Below are 11947 nucleotides of genomic sequence, written 5' to 3'. Positions count from 1 at the left end.
TGAATTAGGGGCTAAATGTTTTCTACATGGGCATCCAGTTCTTCCTGCGTTATTTATTTGAGTCTTTTTCCATGACTTTACACACCATTTCTACTATATAAGATCATTTATTCATAGATTTGTTTCTAATTTGTTTTCTGTTCTCTTGATTCTTTTATGTATTTCTGGTGGGAGTAGTGTTCTTTGTTCATTATTGTAGCTTTAGTTGGATTCATCTAGCTTGTGCTTCAACACACAGTCCTTAATTCCGTTTTTCTTTTAAGTTTTTATTTTTATTAAGGTAAAATTCACTAACATAAAAGCGACCAGTTCGTGTCATTTAGTCCATTCGCAGTGTTAAGTAGCTATCATCTAGTTTGCAAACAGCCTGTTTTCTGAGAACAAAACACCGTATCTATCCATGGAGAAGTTACACCCCACTTGGTCCTCCCCACTGCCCTGCTCCACCACACTCCTGGTAACCATCAGGCTCTTTTCTGTCCATATGGATTTACGTATTCTGAGTATTTCACGTAAATACATTGTGCAGTGTAAGAACTTTTGTGTCTGAATTATTTTCCTTAGCATATTTTCAAATCTCATCTATTAGTACACTTCATTCCTTTTTATAACTGAATAAAATTTCAGTTTGTATGTATATAATTTGTTCACACATTCATCTGCCAATTTGCATTTGCATTTTTTCTAGCTTTTTGGCTATTTTGAGTACTGTTGCTGTGCAGAGCTGTGTGTGTGTGGGTATTTGTTTGAGTATCAGTTTTCAGCTCGAATGTGTTCCTAGCTGTGTAGGGTTGCTTGGTCATATGGCCATTCTCTTGAACTTTTTGAGGGACTGCCAAACTTCTCCACAATCATTGGATGATTTTACATTTTCATCAGCATAGCATGAAAGTTCTATTTTTATAAACATCTCCAGTTTTTCAAAAGTGCATGTATTCTTCCTAGTCTGTATGAAGTGGTATCTCATTGTGGTTCTCATTTACATTTTTCAGTGTTCACCTTTTATTCATTTGCTTGTTGGCCACTTGTCTTATCTTTGAGAATTGTCTATACACCATCTTTATATTGTGAATTGGGCAGTTTTTGTTGTTGAGTGGTAAGAGTTTTTAATGTACATTTCTTTTGGAAACTGGATTTTTCTCTGATAAATGATTTACAGATACTTCTCTCTATAGTTGTCTTTTTTACTTTCTCTCTAATGTCCTTGAGCATACAAAAGTTTTAAATTTCAGTGAAGTTCAGCCTATCAGGTTTCTTTTATTATTTGTGCTTTTGGTGTTTGTTTTGGTTACTTTTCCTTGTGCTGGGACAAAATACTTGACAACCACAATTAAGGAAGGAGAGGTTTATTTAGCTCCCAGTTAGTAGGGGTTTCGGTCAATCCTTGGCTGGCTCCAAGGCAGAGCCCAGCAGTTCATGGCAGTGGAAAATGGCAGCTCCAGCGGCAGGCAGTAAGCCTCTTTCCCTAGCTTACATTGTATGCAGATCACGCACCCCAAGCACGTGCACCACTCATACCCATAATCCCAGCATTGAATCATGAATTAATCACAAACTCTAGAAGCCACCCCAATGCCTGCCTGAGGCTTTGGGGGGGATAACTGGGTACAAAGCATGACATGGTTGCATCTAAGAATCCATGGCCAAATCCAAGGTCATGATTTTTTTTTCTTCTTCTTTTTTTTTTTTTTTTTTTGTTTTGGCGGAACTGGGGATTGAACTCAGGCCCTTGCGCTTGCCAGGGAAGCGCTTATTCTACTGAGCCATCTCCCTGGCCTCATGATTTTTTTGTTTTTGTTTTTTGAGACTAGGTCTTACTGTGTTGCCCAGGTTGCTTATGAGGCTGTAATCTTCCTGCCTTAGGCTCTCACTAGGTGAGTATTGGCCGTTCTTTCCACACAGCAGTTATCAAGGATGCCTGCAGCAAGTCCCCAGTCTCCTGTTTAGAGAGCAGGGGACAAGGATTGCAAGGAAATTGGGGCTCTGGGGTAAATACTGTTCCCTGGGCACAAAGATTGACAGTCCCTAGCCAGTGCAGGGGTGAGGTACAGGTGGAATTGCAGGTTTGTGCTACCATCCTGGCTAATGTCATGAAAATTTACTTTTTTTTTTAAATTTTGAGACAAGGTCTTGCTAAGTCCCTAAATTGTTCAAGTTGGGCTCAGACTTGCAGTTCTTTTGTCTCAGCTTTGTACATTGCTGGGATTACAAGTGTATGACACCGTTCCTGGCAGGATTTACCCATTTTCTTCTAATTGTGAATAGAGAGATGTGGGGTCCAACTTAATTATTTTGTATATGGATATATGGTTGTTGCACAACTTTGTTGAAGAGACTTTTTTCCCCTCACTGAATGATACTTGAACCTTGTTGAAAATCATTTGTCTATGTAAGGCTTCTTTCTGGACTGATCTGTTCCATTTGTTTGTTCTCATGCAGTTATACATGGATTTTTGAATACTGTTACATCTGTAGTGAGTTTTGAAATGGCGAAGTGTAAATGTTACAGCTTTGTTCTTTTGCTGTATTGTTTTTACTGTTTGGGGATGCTGGTATTTGTCTGTTAATTTGCTGAAAGATTACTTAAATTTCTGCAAAAAATAGATTAGATTTTTTTTTTTTTTTTTTTTTTTAATGCTGACAGTTAAATCCAGAGTCTTCCGGTGCTGAGCAAGTGCTCTACTCCTTGAGCTACATTCTCAGAATTTTAGTAAGGGATTATATTTAGCTTGAGAATTGCTAGAGTACTATTATTTTAATAGTATTAAGTCTCCCATTCATAACCTGGGGAGGGGGTTATGTTTTTATTGTTTAGGTTTTTAATGTCTTTGAGCATCATTTATAATTTTGGTCTATGAGTTTTCACTGTCTTTTTTACATTTTCTCCTAGTTTATTCTTTTGTATGCTCTTTTAAATGTGATTATTTTAATTTTCTTTTTGGATTTTTCATTTCTGGTATAGAATTACAGCTGCTTGTGAACTGATTATATATACCCTGCAAATGAATTCATTTATTAGCTGTAGTAGTCATCATTGAGCATGGAGGGAGTGGCAGTAGTTTTATTTCTTCCCTTTTCAATTTGGGTAGCCTTACTTTCTGTTCTTGCCCAATTGCTGTGGCTGGAGATTCCATTACAGTGTTGCGTAGCTTGGTCAGAGTGGGCATCTATCTTACTCCTAATGTTTGGCAGAACACTTCAAGTCTTCCATTGTTGAGGGTGGTGTTACCTGTGGGTTCACGCTGAGGAAGATGTCCTCTATTCCTAGTTTGTTGAGTATCTTTTTTTTTTTTTTTAACGTGTCATCATGCTGTATTACTGAGTACAGATCATTTCTCTCTGTGTCACCTAGAGACCATTTCACCTGCTGCTCTGCTTGGCTGCTAGCCTCTTGTCTCTCTCTTCAGCAATGGTGAGGTGGATTCCCTTTCCCTGGGGAAGAGAAATCCATGGTTTGTTGCCTTTGCCAATGACAAAAATGTTGGAGAGCCGGGTGGCAAAGCTGTTGCCATTGGCATCCTTCACATGGACCACATCAAAAGACCCAGGATGTCTCTCCCTGTTGGTGATCACGCCAATCCTTCCCAAGTTGGCTCCTCCAGTCACCAAGCACATGTTGCCAGTGTCAAACTTGATAAAATCAGTAATCTTGCCAGTATCCAAGTCAGTCTGGATGGTGTCATTGACCTTGATGAGGGGATCAGGGCAGCGAATGGTGCGAGCATCATGGGTCACCAGATGTGGGATCCCCTTCGTGCCCACAAAGATCTTCCTTACTTTGCATAGCTTATACTTGGCCTTCTCGGGTGTGATACGGTGAACAGCAAAGCGCCCCTTGGTGTCATGGATCAGACAGAAATTCTCCGCAGTCTTGTCAATGCTGCTAACATCCATGAAACCAGCAGGGCAGGTTATATCACTTTGCACTTTGCCATCAATCTTAATGAAGCGCTGCATGCAGATCTTCTTCACTTCATCGCCAGTCAGGGCGTACTTAAGTCTGTTCATCAGGAAGATGATGAGAGGCAGATATTCTCTCAGCTTGTGGGGCCCGGTAGATGGACGAGGAGCAAACACGCCAGTCAGTTTATCCAGCATCCAATGCTTGGGAGCAGCTACCCGCTTCAGATGCTTCTTAGGACCGCGAGCCATGGCTGCGCCGGGAACAGAAAGAGCAAGTATCTTTATTATGAAAAGGTGTTTTTATTTCTTTCCGTTCTTTCCCCGTCAATTCAGATAAATAAAGGCCTTCTGTGTTAGTCAGCTTTTTATTACTGTAATCAAATACCAGAGAAAAACAACTGAAGAAAGATGAATTTTGGCTCATAGTTTTAGAGGTTTCATTATGTTGTTAGTTTGCTCCATTGCGTTTAGGTCTGTGGAGGCAGAAGCGTGGCCGGGGCATGATGAAGAGTGCTTCACCTTACAGCAGCTGGGAGGGAAGCAAAGGGAAACGAACAGAGCTCAAGAAGTCGGGGACAGGTGACTGGAAATAGCCCCAAGGTTATCCCCCGTGGTCTAGTCATAGCTAGGCCCCACCTTTTTTTTTTTTTTTTTCTTGGTGGTTCTGGGATTGAACTCCGTACCTTGTGCTTGCCAGGCAGGCACTTGTTCTACTGAGCTATCTCCTGGCCCCCATGCCCCACCTTCTATTTCTGTCATCTTGCAGTAGTGCCATTAAGATACAGTCCTGTCAGTGAATTAATTCCCTTGAAATTACAGCCCTCAGGATCCAAGCACTTTCTGAATAGTCTATTAGCTAAGCAACCAAGAGTTTAGCATGTCAGTTTTGCAGACATTTTAAATCCAAACCATAACATCTTCATTTGTGAATGTGTTACACTACTTTCATTGATTTTGTTATATTTAAACCATCCCTACATTTCTGGTATAAAATCCACTTGACCAAGGTGTGCAGTCCTTTAAATATGTTGTGGATTCAGTTCACTAGTACTTTGTTAAGGATTTTTACATGTTATTATAGTAGATATTTTATGTTTAGTTTTTGTAGACCTCTTTGGTTGATTTTTGTGTCAATGTAACACTGGTCTCATTTGTTCTGTTTTGTTTGGAAGAGTTTAAGGAAGATGGATGCTAGTTCTTTAAATGGTTGGTAGAATTCACCAGTGAAATCATATGGTTTTTTGCTGTGCAAAATGTTAGGACTTGCAGTCTTTTAGGTGATGCTTTTGCCCCTGGTAGATGAGTAGAAAGGTTTCTTCCTAAAGATGAGTAAGGCAGGCAGGCAGGCTCTCTAGCGTATACTGGAGCGTATGCCAGTTCTCAGTTCAGCATGTGAACAACCTTATAGGATGGCAGGCCTTATGGGCGAAGGCCTTCCTAGATCTTAGATCTTTTTCCAGGTTCATGAAGTGTTTTCTCTCCGAGTATATAATAGCAAAAAGTAATTTTGGCTTGTTGACTGCTTTCCTCCGTGCCAACTCTTTTTTCATCTATGCCAGTGATGGTGAACCTTTTAGAGCTTTCATTGATAACAAGTAGCCCACTGTGGCGTTTGTTGCAGGTTTACCATTATCGTTTTGTACCACATTCAGGAATTTTAAGGACATAGATGAGACTCTTCTCTGTTTTTTAGTGGTCTTCAGGTGGGTCAGCGTTTTTGATTCTACATTGATTAAATTGCATTAGCAAGTATTGAGAGAGCTATGTCCATGTTACGTGCTTAGGATTTATTTGTGGGATGCTTTTATTTTCACTAAGTAACTTCAGGAAAGGAATCTTATATGCAGACAGTAGAAGCTAAAGGTAACACGGGCAAGAAAAAGTATTAGTTGAAAGGATATTAAGTGACTTCTGGTTTAGAAAACTAGGTTCAGAAAACAGGCATTAAGGGATAGGGCCAGTTAAGGTTAAAGACTAGTTAGGACCGCGCTGTCAGTGCTGCTGCTTACTCCGCTGTGATTGTGGCCTTCTCACCCTGCTCACGGGATGCCTGTGCTTCCAAAGTAGTTTCTTAAATTATGTTCCAGTTATGTGGGAGAATCTGGAGAATGCTGGATAATACCAGTGTTTGTGGAGGAGGAGTAAAGCAGATTCTGGGGGGACATTTGTCCTGTGCATAGTCTGAAAGAGGTAAAAATGTGAAATATTTTTAGGGAGTTGTCATGAATTGGAGTGTAGGTATTTTTTAGGAGGTCAGAAAATTGAGGGCTGATAAAGGAAGCAGGGCCCTTACTTTAAATAGCGCTTGCCTGAGGAGGTGGTTTGTTTTTCCAGTAAAAGGCACATAGCTGTCAGTATGTAAAATTATTAAAGAACTAGTGTTCAGGCTGATATATTTTAGCCTGAGAAGGTAGAGAGGAGAATAGATACTGATCATTTCAGGAAATATTAGCTGCTAGTTACTAATGCTTTTAAAGAGGCAGATGTCCCTGTCCAAGACTGTACCTGTTTCATTAAGTGCAGCATAGACACTTAGTTGTCAGTGCATTTGACATTCACCTTTAAGTAGGAGGAGGCATTGTTTATAGTTCATAGCTGAGGAGATTGGCAAAGGACTTAATTTGTTCAGGATCACAAGTTTTAAGTTTCTCTGACTATACAGAGGCCATAGAAGCAGAGTAGTCTAAGTAAATGTTAAGATCTCCATTAGACTTTTGTTTGGGCCTGGGCATTGAGCGCAGGCCCTGAGTGTACTGGACAGCTGCCCTACCCTGAGCCACATGCCTCGCCCCCTCGCTCTTACAGTTGCAGATGGTCTCAAGGATCATTATAACCATCAGGGGAGCTTAGCACTGTGGAGCCTGGATTGGAATCATTCTTTTTCAGTGTAACTTTTTATTTTTTATTTTTGAAGTCAGAATACAGTCTTTGAGAATACATGTTCCTTTACGAATTGTACAGTATTTGATCATACGGCTGTTCGTTTCAACACCATGTTGGCAAAGAAAGACTTTTGTTAAATTGCTTTGTACTTATGTTGAAAATCAGATGACTGTAAACGTCTGTTTTTGTACTCTACTGTATTTGTGAATTTTAATGTACTGTACTACATGGTCTTACTGTCATATTAAATCTTGAAATCAAGTACTATAAGTCCTCCTTTATTTCTCTTTTTAAAAGTTATTTGTCTGTGTCTTTTGCATTTTTACGTAAACTTAAAATCAACTTTCCTATTTTCCTGGAAAAGCCTGATGAGAATTTAGAATTTCACTGAATCAATTTTCAGGGAAAATTGACATCTTAACGATATTTAAGATGTTACCTGTTTCTGATTTAGAAACATGTTATATGTTTTTATTTTTTTGGCATCTATTTCTTTCAGTATTTCATAGTTTTCAATGTACAGGTTTTGCATATCCTTTTTGAATTTATTTTTTAAATGATTTATATTTTGATGCTAGCACAAGCAATATTTTATAAAATTTTCCTTTTTTTCTGCCAGTTTTTAAAGTGCATCTGGTTTGTGAATATTGACTCTAAATTTGGCCTTTGTAAAACTAACTTACTCTACTTCATATGAGAGTTTTTTTTTTTGGTAGGTCCCACAGGATTTTTACATAATTATGAAATCTGTGAATGAATACAACTTTGCGCCTTTTAAACTGTATGCCCTTCATTTTTCCTTGTCTTATTGCACTGGCTGGCGCCTCTAAGATGTTGCACAGAAGTAGTGAAAGTGGGCATCTTTCATGTGTTTTTGATCCTGAAAGAAAAGCATTTTTTTAACTAATAAGTATGATGTCACTAGGTTTTATGCACATGCCCCTTTTCAGATTAGATGCGTTCTTGTAGTAGTTTCTGAGTTTTGTTAGGAATAGATATTTAATTTTGTCAAATGTTGGTTTTTACATGTATTGAGATGAGATAATTGTTCTTTTAAAACCTGTTACATTGTTTGATGCTTGGATGTTAAACACTGTTATGGTTTGTGTCTAGGTGTCCCTCCTTCATGCAGTCTTGGGACAGCTTCAGGAGTTTGTGATTGATTACTGTGGGTGTAGATGCTGCCCCTGCCTGGGGCAGGTAATTTGCATTACAATGTAAGATGGGAAGAGAAGCCAGCTGCTTGAGCTGCTGCTACCCCTCCCTTGTGCTCTTGCTCTTTACTGCCGCCATGAAAGGTTGTCCTCTGCCATGTGCTGTTCTGCCTTGGAGCCAGCTGAGTATGGACTGAAACCTCCACTAACTGACCTTTTCTTCCTTCATTTTGAGTGTCGGGTATTTGTCCCAGCAACAAGAGAAGAGTAACTAAGACAAACACCTTTTGGTTGTTGTGTATTGTTTAATTCTAAAAGTGATTTTCTTCAATCATGAGAAAATTCAAATTTATTAATGTTTGAATTTGCGTTATTCTGTAACATGCTGATGTTTGAGAGGTTTCAGAGGCAACAGCAATGGCAGCAGTGGTGGCGGGGCAGCAGAGAAGCAGCAATGGGGGAGGGAAAGCCTTTATTGACTCTAAACACACGGAGAGGACCGAGGGCAGGAAAATGGGCAGATCCTCTGACCTGAGACAGGGAGCCTGAGACTTTATGGACGTCTGCCAGGGGCGGAGTTTGAGGGGTGGGTTTAGCGACGTATAAGGAGCTGATTGGAGGCTCCCTTGTGTGGGCGGGAAAGGTCACAGGGAGATGTACCCAGGGCTGGAGTGGGGAAGGAGGAGGAAGTGGTCATTGGGAAGATAAGCTGTTGCTTTAAGGGCTTCAGCCGTATCAGAAGACCGCCATAATTCAGCAATTCTTACTAGGGCCGTAACCTATCAATGTTGACCTCATAAAATGAGTTGGGAAGTTGTACTTCAGTTTGCTGAATTTTTTGAAAGTGGTATTAATTTTGACCTTTATCCTTAGTGGAATTCTGCGGTGAAAAAAATATGGAGTTTAAAATTTTTTTTTAATAAGGGATGTAAATTTTGTTATAAAGTTACTAATAATAATCCTTAACATCATTTTAATATTTGTAGGATTTTAGTTTTGCCACTTCTCTCATTCTTAGTATTCATAGTTTTGTGATCATTTCAATGCCTTTTTATTACATAATTGATAAAAGAAGTAGAAGGAAAATCTGTAAGGAAATTAAAGACTTAAACAACACTTTCAGTCAATTTGATAGCATTAACATTTGTAGAACACTCTCCCTAACAGCAGAATATACATTTTCTTCAAGTACAAATGGAAGATGTACTGAAATGGACTGCCTTCTAGTTTATAAAACAAATTTATTTCAGTTTAAAAGAATTAAAACTATATAAAATGTTTTTTGCTACATAGATTTTAAAATAAAAATCAGTAAGATGAAAACACTGAATAGTTCTCAAATATTTGGAAAACTAAAGGTACTTCTCTATAACCATGGGTCAATGAAAAATTTAGATGAGCAACAGTGGTTGCTACTAATATCCACTGAATTGGATACTATAAAATGAAATGGTCTTTTTTACCCCTCCCCTAAGACCACTACTTGGTATTAATATGGCCTTTTTTATCTCTATAAAGAAAACTTTATTGAAGTATCCTTCATACAACATAAAATTCTCCCATGTAAGTATGCAGAGAGGGTGGGACCTTCAATTCTTCTATCTCTGTCTTCAACTTGGATGACTGAACCTGTGTAGTTTGTTGACTTTTTAAATTTAACATGGTGTGAAATCCTCCTAATTCATTCTATCTTTTCTTTATCCAAAATCATTTTTCTTACTTTCTGTCCAGATAGTGATGTACCACCTTTCTATCCAATTATTGAGTGAAAAACCTGTCTTTTATTTATTTATAGGTGTGTGTGTGTGTGTATGTGTGTGTGTGGCCAGCTCAGCCCACCAGGGGGCGGGGCTGGCTGGCATGTGGTGCTGGGGGATTGAACCTCGGTCCCAGTGCTTTGCGAAGCTTGTTCTAAGTAGGTGCTTTAGACCACTGAGCCATCTCCCCAGCCCAAACCTGTCTTTTAGTGCTGTTTTCTTTTCATATGTAATAGCTCACCTAAACTTACTGCCATGCTTTTTTGATTTCTCTATATAGTTCTTTTTTCTTTTTTTTTTAATATTCTTTATTTTTTTATTTTTTTTATTTTGTGTGTGTGTGTGGCCAGCTCAGCCCACCAGGGGGCGGGGCTGGCTGGCATGTGGTGCTGGGGGATTGAACCACGGTCCCTGTGCTTTGCCTAGCTTAGCTTGCTCTAAGTAGGTGCTTTAGACCACTGAGCTATCTCACCAGCCCAGGTTCTTTTTCCTTCATAATTACTGAGAATTCATGTTATTAGGCTCTTGTCAGTTTTTTGCCTATGTGGCTACTGTCATTTCTGAACTCCTTTTTCTATATCCATGTAAAGCTCCCTTCCCCCTCAATCCTGAAGTGATCTTCTTTCCAAGATTAAAGTGTAGTTACAGTATTTTCAAGTTGATGTCTTTCAGTTTCTTTGCTTTTGCCTCCTCTGGTTTCTTTGTTAAGCTTAGTCTGTACTGATTATTATGCCCTATTTAATCCTACGTGCTGTACTTTGTTGAACAAAGCAAATCGTTTGCTGTCTAGTATGTTGTGTCTCTTCCATGGCATTTTGCAGTCTACTTTCTGTGCCTGGAATCTCTTAATTTTCTTGCTCTGTGAAGCCAACTCCTGTTCTTTTAAGTTCTGCTAGCAGATCATGTAGTTCTGTTCCTGATGTAACTATGTTTTCTGGTGGCATGTGTCATCTTACAAATGGCTCTTGTAAATACCAGGTTTTCTTTATCGATTCATCTGTTTCCATGACTTAGCTCTTGTAAATAGTGGTGCTGTAAACATAGGTGGTATGCATTTGTAGGTAAATGGTTGCTCCTTGAAATCATAGTATTAAGTGAAGTAAATCAGACATACAAGCTTAAATACCACACAATGTCTCTTAATATGGGAAGTGCAAAATATGCATAAAGAGCAAAATAGAAGATAGAAAATAAGAAGGAAGTCTTCCTATAGCAAGGGCAACGTGAAGTGGAGGGAGGGGAAGGAAAGGGGATGGGGAAAAAATGGAAGAGAAAAACCCCCTAGGAATTGAATTTTTGAAATGGAAAAGGGACAGAGTTGAATGGAGAAGGAAGAGGGGAAAGGTGCAGAACAAAAAGAAATTGATCTGTATTATGTACATGTATTTCCTGTGCACAATAAGTGTAGCCATTATATATGGTAAACATGTACTAAAAAAATGAAATAATAGTAAGAAAATAAAAACAAATGTCTGTTTGTTTAATGTATATTTTACACTTCCCGTAAGTTTTTTGCTGGTACTTCTGTTCACTTAATTTATTAGCATATTTTTAGATTGTGAATCCCAAAGGGAATGTAATGTATCTTACTTTCTGAACATTCCTGTTGCCTATTTCCCATTTAATTTTTGTGGTGCTGGGGACTGAACCCAGGGTCTTGTGCATGCTATCAAGTGCTTTACAATTGAGCTCACCCCCCTCCCCCCACCCGACACTTGTGCCTATTTCATTCATACCCCTGACATTTGAAAAATGTTGGTTGGCTATCATTTCAATTCAGCTGAAATTAATTCAGTGACTCAGAACCATTGATTGAAATTGAAATTACAACTCAAACTGAAATTCTTTAAGATTTATCAGAATAATCAATAATAGCTCTCTATGTAAATGATACCTTTTAACAACCAAGTAATGCTGTATACCTAAATAAACAAGAATAGAGATAGTGAGTTTATGTTGATGATTCATGGGGTACACTGTTAAAATGGCAATGTTGTGATGGTTTTTGGGAGCCACATGACTGAGGAAGTTAGATTTGGTATTGAAGCTTGAGGCTCAGTGAATTTCTCAAAGTGCTTGATTTTGAGTCTCTTGTAGGCTTTTGCATGTGTCTGACCAGTTATGTACTTGTATTGAGAAGTAGTTGTGTGTATCTGTTAACTCCTAAGAGTTCAATATGATGGAATGGGGAGCTCAGATGTGATAGAGTTTGTGCTGCTTGCTAACTGCAGTCATTACACTGGAAAGTAC

At 38.8% G+C, this 11947-nt stretch overlaps 2 protein-coding genes across 2 annotated transcripts in view; one reads left to right on the top strand and one right to left on the bottom strand.

The window, feature by feature from the left end:
* The window catches only part of Man1a2 (mannosidase alpha class 1A member 2), a 162439-nt gene that overhangs the window by 21029 nt on the left and 129463 nt on the right, over positions 1–11947 (top strand). The window lies entirely within an intron of this gene.
* On the bottom strand, positions 3361–4158 carry LOC105743607 (40S ribosomal protein S4, X isoform-like). Its single transcript, XM_012517018.2, has one exon. It carries the CDS (start codon positions 4150–4152, stop codon positions 3361–3363), a length of 792 nt encoding a protein of 263 aa, XP_012372472.1. The 5' UTR covers positions 4153–4158.

This window comes from Octodon degus, unplaced genomic scaffold (genome assembly GCF_000260255.1).
Source record: "Octodon degus isolate 3935 unplaced genomic scaffold, OctDeg1.0 scaffold00140, whole genome shotgun sequence".
Classification (NCBI taxonomy): domain Eukaryota; kingdom Metazoa; phylum Chordata; class Mammalia; order Rodentia; family Octodontidae; genus Octodon; species Octodon degus.
The sequence above is the reverse complement of the archived record's forward strand: the minus strand, read 5'-3'. Positions and strand labels throughout refer to the sequence as shown.